This window comes from Polyodon spathula, chromosome 12 (assembly GCF_017654505.1).
Source record: "Polyodon spathula isolate WHYD16114869_AA chromosome 12, ASM1765450v1, whole genome shotgun sequence".
Taxonomy (NCBI): domain Eukaryota; kingdom Metazoa; phylum Chordata; class Actinopteri; order Acipenseriformes; family Polyodontidae; genus Polyodon; species Polyodon spathula.
This window is the reverse complement of record NC_054545.1, coordinates 34,234,984-34,252,601: the sequence shown is the minus strand read 5'-3', so window position 1 is coordinate 34,252,601 and position 17,618 is coordinate 34,234,984. Positions and strand designations below refer to the sequence as shown.

General features: G+C 36.0%; 1 protein-coding gene across 1 annotated transcript in view; it reads right to left on the bottom strand.

The window, feature by feature from the left end:
* Window positions 1-17,618, bottom strand: part of LOC121324875 (follistatin-related protein 5-like) — a 101,925-nt gene that overhangs the window by 71,753 nt on the left and 12,554 nt on the right. The window contains exon 3 of the mRNA XM_041267080.1: window positions 1,139-1,387. Within this exon, the coding sequence (XP_041123014.1) occupies window positions 1,139-1,387 (249 nt within the window). The remainder of the gene's footprint in view (window positions 1-1,138; window positions 1,388-17,618) is intronic.

Sequence of the window (17,618 nt, the reverse complement as noted above, 5' to 3'; positions counted from 1 at the left end):
ATGGAGATATATATATATAAGCATATATTATATATATCTAATATTATATATATATATAATATATATATATATATATATATATATATATATATATATATTAAAAACCACAGGACCAAAATGGCAATTTCTGATTTTCATCTATGCAATAATTTGATTTGATCAAACCATTATTTATTGCCACTTAAACATTCTGGCAGTTCAGGGGTGCAACACAACAGTAACTTCTAGTTATTCTAATCTATACCAAATGTATTTATGTCCTGATTTGTTTTGCTTATGCAAACAAACAGCTGCTGTAAATACAGCTGCAACAAGAGGAATAAATCACTGGTTTCGTCTTCGGCTAGTTATGTGCCACAGAAATACATTCCTCATTGCAAACTGGGAAAATTGAAGCAATGATTTATCAAGGAAAAAAAAAAAAATTTACAAGCACTGTTCAGCAACCTTGAAATATGAGATTAAGGTCATTCAATCATCAAATAAGATAGTTTTTACGATTTTCATTTTCGTTTTATATTCTGCATAAATATGCATGATCAAAAAGATAAGGTTGTATACAGTCATCAATTTTAAAATATATTTATTTATTTTTAAAATAGGACTTCATTTCTGATGTCCGTTTATTTATAGTAACTACATTAAAATATGATGATTAAGTTCAGAAAACATTAATATGTAGCAGCCGTTAACATTTTTAATGACCTTTTTAACAGATGATATTTTAAAATGCTCACTATCCTTATGTCTGTGCTTTCCACAATGTATTTTCCTCCCCAGCTGTTGCCAATCTGGTTTTCTTGCTACATTCTCTAAACTGGCAGATACAACTGTCAGCTTTTCTCTGGAACAATGACAGAGGAAAGCAATGTCTTCACGCTCACATTCTGAACGCCTTCTGATGTGTAGCAGTACTGATGATCATACCCTGCAGTACCGGTGCTAAACAGAGTTTAATATGCCAATTGCACATCTGCCCAATATGGATTAAACATGCACAATGGAGTCTGCTGTTTCTTTTCTTGTTTTGTATTTTTAAATGACTTTTAAAAAGGACTGCTTAATATTAACTGCTCCCTCACAAGCATTAAGCAATCACATCCCGGTAGCTGCAAATGTGCGAGCTATTCCCTCCTACCTTTGAAAAAGCAGTCTTTACTGTGCACAATGTAGATCTCCTTCTTCTGCAGACAAGAGGCACGATGAAGCTTGCAGTGATTGTCATAAAACTTGCCATCCGATCCACAGACTGGAACAAAGCTGGGCCGGCATTTGCCCATGCAAGAGCACTCTGCTTTGCCGGTTTCTTCCTGAACGATACACCGACGCCCTCTTCCACAGTATTTCCTCTCACAAGGCCCATGGAGTCCATCTTGTCCATAATAATCTAGTAATAAATAAAGACATAAATAAAAAATAAAGAAACAAGTATATTAAGCAGAGAATCAAAAACAACAAAAAGCAGCAAACAAATATATTTTAAAAGGCAATACCAACGGGATACTCAATCACTAGAAATACTTACTGAAGTAGTATATATATATATATATATATATATATATATATATATATATACACAAACACTATATAGATAAATAAATTATTTCACAGTCTCTCCGTGCTTGGCTCCATTGACTTATGTTGTATCTTACTGAACTACATTGTACAACGTCAAAGTGTTAGAAAGGCAGTGCAACAGGTACAATCGCTATGAGAAAAAACACAATACCTTTCATCCAGTTTACAAATTGTTCTGCATGTCTCTGCAAAATGTCTGTAGGAATGCAAATACAGAAGATCCCCAGTGACACTGCAGTCAATGGCAAGGTCATAGGCGATTAGCGATTTATTTATGCATTCAGTAAGAACAGAAAATTAAAAGCTTCATTAAGTCCAGTGTGTGAAGGTACAACATATCCTTAATTAAAAATAAACAAAAAGATGCAAACAGAACATGTGATTTGAATTCGGTTTCTCAGCTGGTCACAGTTCAGTTGAAGTCTTATAACTGGCCTATAAACAAACATTCAAAAGCAATGCGATGACCACTCTCACAATCCTGAGAACACTAGAATAGATTTATTTGCCCAAGAATCTTACCTAAGCTGTAAGACCGATACTGAAAAGTAAAAGGTAAAATCAGTAAATAAAACAAATAGTGCCACTAGTGGTCAAATACTGTAAGAACGGTTTGTTTGCGTTGGATCAGATGTCCCAGTGATGTATTTGCAGCAAGGATTTCAAAAATAAAGTCTAGTTTGAATCCTTGACAACATAAAAGTGAAAGCATCTGCTGGCCAAACAATCATCGTTGGACAGCTGAACCCATTTTATTCCAGTGTTCACCCAAATTTTATTCCAGTGTTCACACAAAACAGCTGCCACTAGATCTGTTCCGAAAATGACAGACGCTACATGTAATCCGAATGTCATAGAATACAAAGATTTAGACAGAAATCTGACAAATCTGGTTGGCTACAATCACAGAATAATGCAGCACTTCTAGAACTCAAGGGCTCTGCTTGTTTTTCTTGAGGTCGCAGTTACTTAAGTTTGATGTTCTGCAATTGTGACACTCCAGCTCAGGTTGCATCTTATGGGGTGCATGAAATGTAGCCTTAGTAAATAGATAAAGAAAACAGTCATTCATGTCACCTGAAGTCACAGGTTACTTTATATAGTTTAACAGCTGAACCTAATTACCTCTAGACAAATCCAGTCAGGCGTTTTCTTACTGATGTAGTCTGGTAAATTACTTCTGACGGCCCTGCTTTTTCTGAATATCAATAGTGTTGAGCCTAGAAGGCAGATGTCAGTGCCTACCTACTCTCTGTTACGATGAAGCAGAATTATTTCTAGTACTGTAAGAAAAGTTAAGCTTTCATTAAACGTTCACAAACTGCGTTTACACATACAATGCTTAGCCACTTTATGAGGACCTGTACATAATAAATTGGGCTAGGCTACCCTGCTGTTAGGTCTTTACATTTCCTAATTTGTGGCAGAGTGTTTGTCATTGTGCTGCTTTATAGTGCTGCAGGGATCACATGCCACATAACACATTGAGTCGAATTTGCCAAATGCAAGTAGGGAGACAGGTCCTAATTACTTTAGTAGAATAGTGTATTATGGAGTACATATTTCCTAAGTTGTCTATTGCTCTTACAAGCTATATTTGTATATTGTATGATGTATATACCTTGATTATGAATAGCAGAATATTCAAGTTGCCTACTAAAAAACAGAAAAATCTTCAGTATTAATGACAATAAAAAATATCTTGCAGTGCAAATGTATTTTACAAGGTATACCAAGCTGAGGGACCATCAAACCTTCCAAGATCACCACAGAATTTGCACACAGCTGACTAATTAAATAAGCCTCATATCCACATTCCCTGCATGTTATTAAAACCCAATGACTAGATTATAAAGAATGGTAATGGAAAAGGTAATCAGGTGAAACTGGGCGCTAACTGCCTGCGCTATTTATGAGCTCACACGGTTCTGCCTGAAACAGATATAATGCGTTTCATTTATCATGCATAAAAAAAAGCCATTTACCTTGGTTAAAAACTGATCAACATGCAAGCAAGCCACAGCCTGCAACTCTAATTAAATTTAGAAAAATAGTCTTGAACAGGTTGTTAACATAAAGCTAAAATGACTAAGGTTTTTAAACTTAAACAATACACACACACATATATATATATATATATATATATATATATATATATACAGTATTATATAGATATATATATATATATATATATATATTAATAATTATAGATATTCACGGAGAAAGTTTGTGAACCCCAACGATAAATATGGAAATTCCACAGTTTTACTACGATAGCCTTCTTAAATCAAAACCATTCTTTTCTTAAATATCCAATGGGGTTTATATTAACCAATCCCATGTCTTTTGAAACAAAATAATGTATGAATTAGACAAACAATGAGTAATTAAGATTCCGGGAATGTGAAAAAGTAAGTGAACCCCTGATGTTATCCCCGTAATTGAGCTGATAATTAGAATCAGGTGTTTAATACATAGATAGATCTTCAGGGGTGAGTTTGAGAGGCCCCACCCTATGTAAAGATCAGAAATTTTGAGAGTTTGGTCTTCACTATACAGGTGTGTGGAAACACGTCATGCCACGATCAAAATACATCTCTGAGGACCTTAGAAAAACAGTTATTGATGCTCATCAGTTTAGAAAGGTTTACAAAACAATTTAAGGATTTGGGGCTCCACCAATCCACCATCATCTACAAATGGAGAAAGTTCAAGACCACAATCACTCTACCCAGGAGCGGTCATCCTACCAAAATCTCTCCAAGAACAAACTGGAAAATAACCCCAGAGTAACATCCAATGATCTGTAGGCCACTATCGCCTTGGCTAATGTGAGTGTTCATTACTCAACTATGAGAAAAAGACTGAACAAGAATGGTGTCCATGGAAGGATAGCCAGGAGGAAACCACTGCTCTCTAAAAAGAACATTGCTGCTCATCTGAAGTTCGCCAAAGACCACATAGATGATCCACAGGACTTCTGGAACAATGTTCTCTGGACAGACAAGTCACAGGTAGAACTTTTTGGCCTCAATGAGAAACGTTATGTTTGGCGAAAACTAAACACTGCATTCAAACAAAAGAACCTCATCCCAACCGTCAAGCATGGTGGTGGGAGTGTGATGGTTTGGGGCTGCTTTGCTGCTTCAGGACCTGGACAGCTTGCCATCACTGACACAACCATGAATTCTGCATTGTATCACAAGAGTCTAGAGGAGAATGTCAGGCCATCTGTCCATGAGTTGAAACTGAATCCAAAGTGGGTCATGAAGCAAGACAATGATCCTAAACATCCTATACTATATATATATATATATATATATATATATATATATATATATATATATATATATATATATATATATATATATATATATATATATATATTAATAGCATAGTTCACGTTAATATATTTTAGTTCAAAAAATTTTAACCTAAATTTACTTTGAAGAGCTTCTCGATATAGAGATTAGTTTCTCAGTGTTTTGTGGATGCGTGTGATGGGCATGTGAGTCCTCCAGACCCAATGAGAAATCATCAACTGCTGTTGGTAAGGAATAAAAAATAAATAAAATTAAAAATGTGTACTGGCACCAGGAGTGAATGTTGCTGGCGCTATATATGAGGTACCCTATCTCTAGAATCTAGAATGCTGTGATTTCCTTTCATTTCATTTGTGGGTTTCACTTGTGTTTGTTCCAGGTCTGATGTAACTGTTCAAGTCAGCTTAGCACATACCCTTGTTTAACAAGCGAAGGCCAGGTTGGAAGTATTTCAGCCATAAATGGATTTACTCAATTTTTTTTTTTTTTTTTTTTTTACTTTACTTAGGAGCTGACTGAACAAGTAAACTAACCTGAGAATTGGACAGGGCCTATAATGGAAGATCAAATCTATAGATGTGCAATTCCCCCTCATAATTGGGCTTCGTTCTTAGTAAACACAAAGAAAAACTCTTTCTTTTCTTCTTTGCTTCTGCTTGATTAAAATTAAATAAAGTATTTATTACAGCATCTCTTATTTTTTGAAAGAATGCATTTATAAGAATGTCCCTGAATATGCTGCTTTTTTCATTTGTTGTGTGGAAAGGAAAGTCAAATTAAGCACTTCTTACCATCACTGACTGGTTTAAAGGACTTTTTAACCTTTCTCATTGGTTCAAGGCCAGCCATTTGGCTTTCTGGCTGTTTTTGCCTAAAAAAATACAGAACTTCTACTACACTGCTTTCATATTTCCCAAAATGTCTTGAATTTTGATAATAAATTAGTTTATGTCCATCTTTAAACACTGCTTCTTTAAAAATAAAAATACCAATGAAACCATTTTTTTTTTATATATAAAACTTTGTCTTTTAATGCATTTGAATAAAACTTTGTGAATGTATGCAACGCTAACAGGTACAGAATTCTGACTGTTTTTTAAGAATGTTTATCATAACAACATTAACTGATTGTCTCCTCATGCCTCAGACGAACCAAACACGTAATCAAACAATGTCACTATGAAACAGACAGCCACTACATCAAAAAGATTTAGGAGGCAGTTAGTGTAGAATAACCAGCAACAGATACCATCCACAGTGGGCTGCAGCGAAAAGAAAGGTGTTTGCCATCCCCATGGGTGAGAAATATAATTTTGAACTGTGCTGCACCATGCACCAAAACCAAGTGTCATGCATATGTTCTATTAATCATTTGTAAACTAGAACTTCACAATTCTCTCATGTTCATTTGGTAACACCACCCCATGCAGTACTAGCATTACCAGTATTCAATCTATATAGAACCCTCTTAGTGTACTGCTTATTTGGGTCTTGTTACAGCATCCAGTAGTTGATAACTAACACATTTTACAGCAACCCCTGTGTTCAAGAAAGGCAATACTGAGTGTGTCGACATAATCAATGACAGACTCTAAAATATTGAACCACATTGATGTGTTTAAAGTTTACAAATGCATTACTAAAGTTGTGAGCAATTGAAAAGTGAGCAGAACTGCCGAGACTTGAAAGAAAAGTTCATAAAAAGGACACAGCAAAAAGTATTCACTCTCAATCAGATCACACTGCATTATGGATGTGCGTCTAAATAAATGATAGCAGATCACCACGAGGGAATTATGGTTTGTAGAAAACAAAAGTGCAGATCCAGGATTAAATCTTGAGAAAATCATCCCAGAGAATAGCAAACAAACTATGCAATGCTCTGTTAAGGGTTTTAGGAGCAATGCTTTAAGAAGGTAACAGCATAACAGAGTGCACTGCGTTGTCACAGTATGTAACCTTTCTCAAACACGAATACAGAATTATACAACTATTATTTATTTATTTTTTTTTACCACGCACACTCTTAACGATGATTTTCTTGAATCACTAAAGAAACTGCTAAACGAGAGCACTTTTGTTATTTTCATTTTTTTTGAATTTTTAAATAGCTCTTCTGGACGTCAGGACGTTAACAATGAAAAGAAAAATTACAGGTATGTTATTTAAACATCTGTAGCAACACGTGGGGATGTGTAACTCTATATTTTTCAGAACCCCATTACTTACTCTTTAAGAGACCCACAAAACATTTTGCATGAAACCTCAGTACTAAAGTCCTGCAATTGTAACAGGGCAGACACTGGGCACAAACCGGCAACCCCACAAATTGCAAGCAAGCATCTTAAGCACAATGCATCTCATCTCACAGACAGGGGACAGGACAGAATCCTAAAGGCAGTGTATCAAACAACACTGCTCGGTACACACACAAATCAAGAGGTGACAATTCTAAAACAATACAGCATGAAATAATGATCAAATACTATAATTAAGCAACCCTGAATAGAGGGTTAACACTGGTTAGCATTACCATCTGGTAGTTGACCACATCAGAAAGGTACAGTATGAGCTACCATACAGACCTGGTCAATGACCAAAGGTACTGCTCTATAATCAGGGTTTTACTGACAGAATCTAGCTCATTGAGTCATTTTATAAAAGTAATTTTAAAAGCACAGAAATCTGCAATCTGCAATCTGCACACTTGACAAAATTATGAGGTTTGGGAAATGATCTCCATTGTTTTGATAAACGCAGATGCCAAAAATGATTTCCTCACTTCACACTTTAGTGCCAATCTTTAATTTTGATTATTTTCTTTTAAACACACATTTAATAGAACATGTTGGATGCTTTGTTTATTAGAATCCCTAAGACTGCAGTAATGTCTGACAGATTCTAAACCTGTAGTCTTAAACCATTAGATACCGGTCTGTCAGGCATATAAAACAGAGGCTTGAGAGTGAAAGATAATCAATTTCCTCTTTTGCCGTGCCAAATGCACAAATCACGTGGAACAGCAAAAGCTATTTAGCTTCACCCCCCCCTTGCGAAGTCACTTAGTTTGTACAAATCCTGTAATTCCTGCTGGCAATTGTCCAAATTGCATATGCAGAGGCCTATTAAGTGGAGTTTCCTGGTTTGTGCTTTCTTTTACACAAGCAGATTTGTCAAAATCCTTTCATTACCGTTACTGTATCAAGAACTGGTAAAGCTGGCCGCTCTTGGTTGAACTTGAAACTAGGTTAATTCTACTTAAAAACACCCTCATTGAATATGACACCAATTGCTAAATTTGTAATCTATACAGTACATTAAGCTTGTGTTGCTTAGTTCAGTTTTTTTTTTTTGGGGGGGGGGGGGGGGTGGGGGGGTGTTGTTTAAAGAAAAGACCTGGTGAACTTGAAATTGTACTAACAATTATCATTAATAATATAATAAATAATAATTATTACTAATGATAATGTCAAAGTACCAAAAGTCTTTTCAGAAAAGAAAATTTAGAGTTGTGGGGGGGGGGGTTTTTTTCTTATTATCATTATTATTATTATTATTATTATTATTATTATTATTATTATTATAATAATAATAATAATAATAATATAATAATAATAATAAATGACATTACTGTATTTAGTATACCTGTAACAAAAATAGTTGATATAAATGTTCACATACTGTACAAAAACAGCCAAAGGCATCCCTGAGAGGTTGTTTAGCAACGGCTACACAACATTTTCCAGCCAATGGCTTCAGACACTGATATTATGGCTGCCAATCCAGCAGAGCTGCACAACCATTCACAGGGGAGCACTAAAAGCAAATTCTGACATTGTCTATCATGTATAATTCAGCAGAAACCAGGTTAAAGTAAATGCACAGGCTAGGGACACATACTTTGTATGCTATGAGGGAGAAACGGCAGTCTCCTGAATCATAAAGTTTGAATAAGAGCTGATTTATGCTACGTGCATCTTCAAGCTGTCTACTAGTCTAATGTTATTAGCTCCACTACTGTGGCAGAGTAAGCAACCCCCCCCAACCACATTTGTCGTTCTCTCTCTCTGAAAATAGAGGGCAACATTTCCAGCAAAATCAAAACCATCACCACTATTTCATAACCACCTGAGTTAATACAGGGTTCACTGCTGGTTAACTCAATCTCCCACCAATGTCATACAACCAAAGTCAAAAGCAGGAAACCGAACATGTTCCTAAGGAACCCTCTTGTCTGTAGTAAATAACGTTAAGTGCAATGCGAGTTGAAGGAAAGTACTGTGGTGTCGAGCAACCTCTTAAGATCATAAAGCTTCTCGAGAGAAAAAGTGTAATCCATCAAAATGATTTATAGAGCACTAACAGTAAATTCAATTCTGTCATGTTCACAGAGCCATACATTGGAGTTTGGTTAAAATCTGGACAGGAGGCTATCAAAGGAAGGTGTTAATTAAGTGATGAAACAATATTGGATATAGTACTGTAAAATAAATAAATACAATTTATATTATATATATATATATATATATATATATATATATATATATATATATATATATATATATATATATATATATATATATATATATATCAATGTTATGAGCATCAACAATTTACTCAAAGCCTCCACTAGTGTTTTCCACTATTATAACACCTTTGACTGTTATTAATACAGCTTAGTTTGAGTGAGAAGAAATCAAGCTTGTCATTTAGCAATCTTTAATTCACATTGATTTGGATCTTCAAAAACGTGTGATCACAACAACTCAAAGTAAAGAAAAAGTCGACCCAGCATTGACTTGCCATTTTAGCAATGGTCCCTGCAGCACTTTTCAGAGTTTCAGAGAGGCAATGCCAATTTTGTTCCCCAGAATTCCCCAGAATTAAATGCAATATATTCTATTAAAAAGTTTGTTTTTGTTTTTTGAGTATTTTTTATAAATTCTCCAGAGACAAAGTTGAAATGTCATTTTTTTTAAATCTACAAAGTTGTATTTAGCTATGGGGGCAGTGACACAAAATGTTTTTCAGAAGTTTAAATAACTGAAGAAAGGAGGCACAACGTAGCCTTTCGGGCAGAGTTATGGATGATTTTCTGATTTTAGTAATTAAAGTTAATAAAGCTGCTCACATTTTACTGCCAACATTTTGTTAAGTCTTTTTTTAAACTATTATTATTATTATTATTATTATCGATAAATGAACATTTGACGTTAACAGAGCTTGAAGCATGACAGTCTAGAACACTGCTCAACTCTCCTTCTAAAAATCTCTTTTGAACGTGAATCTACCATTAACTGTCATTGTTAAAGGTCTGCAATATTTTGCAATAATGTTTTTTCAAAAGGAATGCAATTCTAATGGTGCAAATAGATCAGAAGAAAGCTTTACAAGTTTTAGAAATGTGTCCTTGTCGCCTTTGGTTAACCTTGTCAAGTACAACCAGGTGGTTTGTTTTGTGCGATATATTTGTACCCTTCACTGCGACTGTATTTATACGCGTATTGCCTGGCTACTTTATTAGGATACTGTAGAATCAGGTTGGGCCATCGTCTGCCCAGCCTTAACATGGGGTGGCAGAGACCACAAGGAGATGAAAGGCATCTCATTAATACTTTAGATTTAATAAGCCTCTCTAATTGCCTTTTCCCCTCTGTCTGTCACTAACTGTTTGCAGCCACAGCTGTCTCTTGCTGACCACTTCCCTTTCATTTTGCCACTGCAGGTGTTGCAATAAGCTTAATTTTATATATCATTTTACTTTGTATAACGTGTGGATGTGTTTGAAAACGCATATAGTTTGTGTAGCTCGTTGGGGTGGGGTCCTATGTGTTGAGAATGTGTTTCTGTGGGGAAGGGAGTCGAGTCTGTGTAAGCTAGTCAGGCTTTGGCTTTCTGGAGTGCATGACCATATGTGTAAGTAGACAGAACAGGCATGCGAGTCCCTGAAGGTAAATGCACCAAAAAGCAGCATCACAGCAAGGTGCGACAGAGCCTATAGAAGTGAAAATGAGTTAACTGCGTTTACTTAGAACGAACAAACACCATGCTAACTTGGCAGGGGATTTGTCCAGGAGTGGCAAATATTTACTTCTGTATTAGGCTCTCAAGTATGAACGAATATGTTTATATAAAATCGACCTACAATATAATACTCATAGTTGGAATAAAGCAGCATGAACCTTGAACATGGAGAAATGTCTGTTTTCTAGTTTGATATGATACTATTTAATCGTTAGGATCTCATATTAATGTCATAATGGTTGTGGAATAACATCTGATGAATGTTAAATTACTGTTTACCATGTTGTTAGCTGTACAAGTGTTACACATCAATTTAAAACAGAAAACCTACACAGAGAAGGAATAAGTGTTACAGAGAATGAGAACTAACAGCACAAACACAGATGTACTCTGATGGCTGATATCTTGGAGTAAAATACTGTTCTAAAACGCCTTTGCTACAGCAGCATCTGCTCAACATGCACCCCCTCTCATGACTCTTGAATGTGGTTAGATCTTTGTCTTTTCCCCATTGCTGGTAGACTGTTTGCAATTGTACTGCTCTCACAGCTTTACGGTGCTGCAGGGATTACATCTCACATCAACGGATCACTAAATTGCATCTCTATTTTAGGGCGTTGCCAAATCCAGATGGGTAGACAGGTCCCTAATAAAGTGCCCTGGCAATGCAGTATGTTTCAGAACCAAAGCCAATCTGTATTGGCAATCCTTGCTGAAATGTTGCGAATTCAGACACTGAATAAAATGCTTTCCCAGACATAACCCCCACAATGCCCTTTCCCAGGGAGTGGGAGTGAAAAAAGTGGAAATAATTCAAATAACACTACATCTATTATCCAGAGTACTTACTTTGCTGATTACCACGAGAACAGAGAATCTTGAACGCTTTGCTCTTGAGAATTAGAGTCTTGATACATATCTTATTGCTTTACTTAATAGGCTCACAAACAATATAAAAAACCACGTATTTAGAGTGAAAATACAAAGTAAATGCTGACAAATAAAGAAGCCAAAGGCAACAAGGCTTAATAAGCCTAGAAATCCCCTGTATTTCAGGTTTCATGCATTAGTTTGGTCTTTTTAATAAGTAAACAGCAACACATTCTATTAGATAAAGGGTTCGGCCAGGGTTATGGTAACCCACATCGATGTTGTTTTGGGAAAATCATTGCAGAACATTGAAAATAAGGCATTCATTACCATAAAGTAATTCATCTGTGGTTTTAATGGACCTGCAACAGTAACAGTGCTTATATTGTGCTTTTAGAAAATAAGTATTAGCAGTAGCGCAGCAATCTTGATCTAGGATAGCATGCAGTGATATTGAGACTTTCTGTTGTAATCTGGCACTGATGGAACAGTGTTGTAGGACGCTATCAATATTATCATAACAATATATTATCATAACATATATATGAGGGAGTAGCATAATGTCACAGAAGGAATTTACAACCCCATTTAGATCCACCATGATGTATTTAACATAAAACACTGCAGTGGTTCCACCTTTAAAGACAGCGATACAGGATTTATCTCATCATAGTCTTGATTTACACATTAAGGTTGACGTATTAGGGTGACTATATGCTGTATTCATTTGTACAGTAACTTAACTAAATTATTTTGTTTAACTACATACTGAACCACGTTGTGTACTTTTCACTTTTTATCCTGCAGTAAAATTCCCTTCGGGAGGGATTTTGTAGTGACAACGAATATGGTGAGAGCCACGTTGTTTTGTTACAAATATACAGTACACTCTGTGCAAACACTTGTTAAAATATGATGGTCTATTTTAAATACATGGGTTAAATACCCTTAAGATAGAAAAAGAATGACACTTGAAATGCCCTTGAATCTATTCAGAATCGCCCTCCAAGGCACTGAAACATTTATCAAAACGGCATGGTTGCGGACAGAGTTTTAGATCAAAAGCCATCTGACAGATTCAGCCCATAATAAATTCTCATTCTATTAAGTTATATTTCTGTATTTTTAGAACACCCAAATGCAGGGCATAATTAAGTGACTCTCAGCACTTTTACTCTCCATAATGGCTTATCTAAAGATTTTTAGCCATAGCGAACGGTTGACTTGGGTTATTTATTAAGGCATTCCTTTCCCTAGTAAAACTTCTGTTTAGTTTGATTTACAAAAAGGTGCCCCCATGTATGCTGCTTGGCAGTTTTAATATATGCTGCAAGATTTCTGCAGTATGAGTAATTCTAATGAGGGATGAAATAGCTTTTCAGGATTCCTTGCCAACGTTAGGCTCAGGGTAAGATGTGACTTGTAATAACTGGAAGCCAGCAGGATCACTACTTTAGAAGATCTTCACTGCGATTACATTTTTATTAAGGCAGCGTTATCCTTATATAGTGGCTTTTTAAAAGTCAATGTAAGGATAGTGGCACTGCATTTAAACCCTGAATCGAGTTATGACAAACTTTTTTGGAATTATACAGTTACACTATGATTTCTTAAATATTATTTAGAGAGAGAGAGAGAAAGAGATAATATAATACATGATATAATAAATGATTTCTGATACAGCTATTCTTTTTTCTTTGACGATTTAATTTGAGTTTGATATCATACACAATCATGAGCAATAGGGATAGAGCCGCTCTGTCATCCCCAAAAGCAATGCTCTGCAGTGAGCCGTGCAATTGGTTATAAAAGCAGCAGTTATAATCTCCTTGATATCCTCAGCGGATAACCCCCTAGCAGTGTCCTCCTCTTCATTCTCCTCTAACTGCCAATCTCACCCTCACTGTTACAGCTTGCTTTAAACCTCTGGATGTGATGGGATAGAAAAACCAAGGGCGTGCCTGCACCATGAGCTCCCATAAAACATGACACTTTTTATATTTTATGACTCTTGATGTGGGTGGTTCAGCAATACCTGTAAAACACTTAAAACATGCACAGTAAAGAAATAAAAGTTAAAGTTAAATGCATGAGTATAATCGTGAATATTTGGGAGACATGTGAATATTTGCTGATTTGCTCAATTAAGCTTGCAAAGTTACACAAAAGACCCCATCAAAATATGTGTCCAATTGGACTGTGTAACAACATTTCTTTTTAGCACAAGGTCTGCAGGCTTGATGACTAGTATGAACCTGCCCTTACTCAGGTTATTTACAATTATCAACACATATGCTAGCAGTTAGGACAGAATTCACTCATGACTTTTGGAAACCCTTATAATCAATGGTTCTGTTTAGATATGAAGGTGTGTACGTCCTTTCCTTAGTGTTAAGACCCCCCCCCCCCATTTTAATAGCCAGCCCCATAATGGGTATTAGTCTATGCTGCAGAGGTTTTATTAAAACTGAAGGTGCCATCAGGAGTCAACGTAACCTGTGAGCTGTTCCTTTAAATCTTAGTCTTTCGCAGACCCCTGAATGCAAATTACCTATTTTAAGGTTAACTATTCTCCCCACAGAAACGGCCCACTCTTACACACACTGATAGTCTGTCAAATTGTCAAATCGGGTTGCATATAATTGACCATCACTTACCACAAAGGAATAGTGTCCTGGATTTTCTTAGGCCAGGCATTAAAACAGTCTCTCCTCCTACAGAGAGCACCCTCCCCCTCCTCCTCATCATCATCATCATCATGATCCTCCCACCACAACTTCAGCATCTGTCATAATGAAGTCTTTTAAAATGCCAATAATGAGTCACGACACGACAAGACACAGAAACGTAGGGTGGCACACATGCAGCATTTATTTTTTTCATGTACACCTCCATTTTGCTTTTTACTTTCCTAGACTGCTTATTTCAACACTAAATTAAAAGGAAAGGGGAGGGGACACTTCAGTTTAGAAGTTCAAAAACACTGTAGTAGATAACAATGTCGCAGTCCTGGAGCAGGAGCTCCACACTACAGTATCTGTGAGCTCCACTGCTATCGGCTGAATGGGTTCCTGCACTCCACAACACCCCGTTGTTCTTTCTTTGAATCTAACTGCCAATGCACCTCAGAACCAGAGGCTCTTGTTAATAATTGTACTGTATACAGTATTGTTGAGTCTTTTGTTTGTTAGCAATGCACCAGATATGGCTGCACAATGTATAACATGCTTCATACTAGTGATTGTGTTTTATCATTGCAAATATTGGGGAGAAGGGGTTAAAGCACTTTTATCCTGTATAATAAGATAAATTTTGTATTGTTTTGTGAGTGTGTGTGTGTGTGTGTGTGTGTGTGTATATATATATATATATATATATATATATATATATATATATATATATATATATATATAATACACACACACACACAAATCAGATACAAGTGGGTGATCTTTATATTGCGTACATGTTCAAGTAGGAATGCAGTGCTGCAATGCAATACAGTGTGCTATCTGCAATGGCCCATCAATCACTGTTTGTTAACCACCAATTGCATCACTCATTACAACCAAAAGAAAGCTTGTGGCTGTCAACCAGGTCTCTGCGGCAAGAGGCTGTATGTGTACCCAGTGGATAGACACTGCTTTATCAGTGCAGGAAAGCAAGAAAAACAACTTGAAATATTAATCCTGTGTCTAGCTGAATTCACAGGGGAAGAACAAAACAAAAACACAATCACAGCCCCTTCAAAGCATGTTTTGATATGTCACTTTTTTATTAGGGGGTATTTTCAATGACATACTGTCGTCTTGATTTCTCCTTTCACATTTGTATACATAAAAAAGTGTACCTATTCACAGACCAGAATAAATCCTTCTGGCAGCTGTTCTGCAGGGGGTCTCACAACTGCAAGAACTGCATTTGAATCCCATATGACAGGAGGACACAGTCATTGACAAAGCTTTATAGAAGTCAAAAGCAACAACCCAACAGCTTGAATAAATATTGTCAGACGTTGCCAGCACATACTTCTAACAGCCTATTCCACATTTTACGGCATACTGTTATTTGCGGAATGTTTACTCGAAGTATCCTTCATTGGAATTTTGAGGAAAAAACAAAACAAAAAAAAAACTAGAATTTAATTTTGAGAAAAACAAATCAAAACATTCTCCATAATAGCAGTGCACTGTGTTTAAAAGAGGGATACAGGTAAAGCCATCAACAAGAAGCCTGTGGCCCTGAGCTCCCGGGGGTCTTCACAGTGGTCTGTGGGTCTTAATGTAGGACCTGATGTGAATACGCAACATAATAGGTCAGATTCATAACTTCATTACGACTTGTTTATTGTGGAATGAACAAAAACAAAATCGGGTACAACTTAAGAATTAAAGAGCTGCAAGAATCAAACCAAAATTTTTTGGAACCCGTAGTACCTAAATAAAGAATATATCAAGTGAGGATACACCTGCTAAAATCAGGCTCTTTCTTTTGGCTGGAGGCAACAATATCCTAATGTTCCTTCACTCTCATAAACATCCCTGCTTTCTTTGTAACCTGTGTGCTGGTGTTGTTTACAGTGACACCTATATTATATATTACACTATAGTAAGTGGGTGCATGTAATGGATGGTAGACTGATAGATTCACCTGCAAGCTCCTTGTACTGTGACTGGGTGCGACTCCTGATTTTAATAACTGTAGGACTGTAGAATCTATCCAAGAAACATTTAAATTAAATTCTCCTTAAAAACAATATTCCCAAAACTGGTGGTGCTACCTGCTAAACACTGCTGAGAAACAAACGCAGTCCTGTGAAACAGCGCTGTGTCACACTGGTTAAATTACCAGTAAATCACCATGCCAGAGACCACAAAGGAATCGCTTTCTACAGCAAATATTTAACTTTCTGTCACATGCAATTAACAGCCATGAAAATCATTGCCACAACATAGGTCAGGGCTGGCAAGAGGAATTAACTCAGAGGTCTCTGTGAGCAGGAAAAACTCCCCATTTAATGACAGAATGAAAAATGCATATGAATAAAATGCAATTAGTTAGATTAAAGACAGCCATGGGTATTTATTTGGAAAAACAATGCATGCCTCTCTCTAGTAGTATTGAGATTCTTGTGATATTCCTGTCGTCTAAACTGATCTCTCTCTATATGGTGTGAGTGAGCAGAACAAAGTACCAAAACGCTCTACCGTCGTACAAATTCATTGTACTCCAGCCACTGGTTCATGTGTTACAACCCCCCCTCACACACACACAGTGAAGGAAAAGATGACACTGACAAAAACAGAATGGTTCCCCCTTGACAAGCAGACATAAATATTGAAAAACTGTTAGCTATGTGGTGGCTCTTGAAGATATCTAGTTGTTATTTCTTGTTGTTATATTACAAGTGAAGTTGGGCTTTAAAAATATATCAGCTCACAGAATTGCACCTCTGAAAACACATTTCAAACAACAGAAAATATTGCCAGATATAAACTCTACAAATCCCACAATATAACATGAAAGCAGCATTATCTGCTTGTACACCAGTGTGTTAGTCCCAACAGACCAGCAGGGCATCTTTACATTAACATCCAGGAAACTTGAAGGAACACGAAAATACTAAATAAATAAAAAGTGTCTTCGTGTTTTTTTTTTTTTTTTTTACATATATCGAACAGTTTTGTTTATTTATTCATAGTTATGGAAATAACTGATTTATTTCACAATAACTAGTTCATAACAACTCTAGGTAGTCTATAATGCATTATGAAAATTATGTTTCTTGTTATTTCAATGTAATTTAAAAATAGTATACAATTC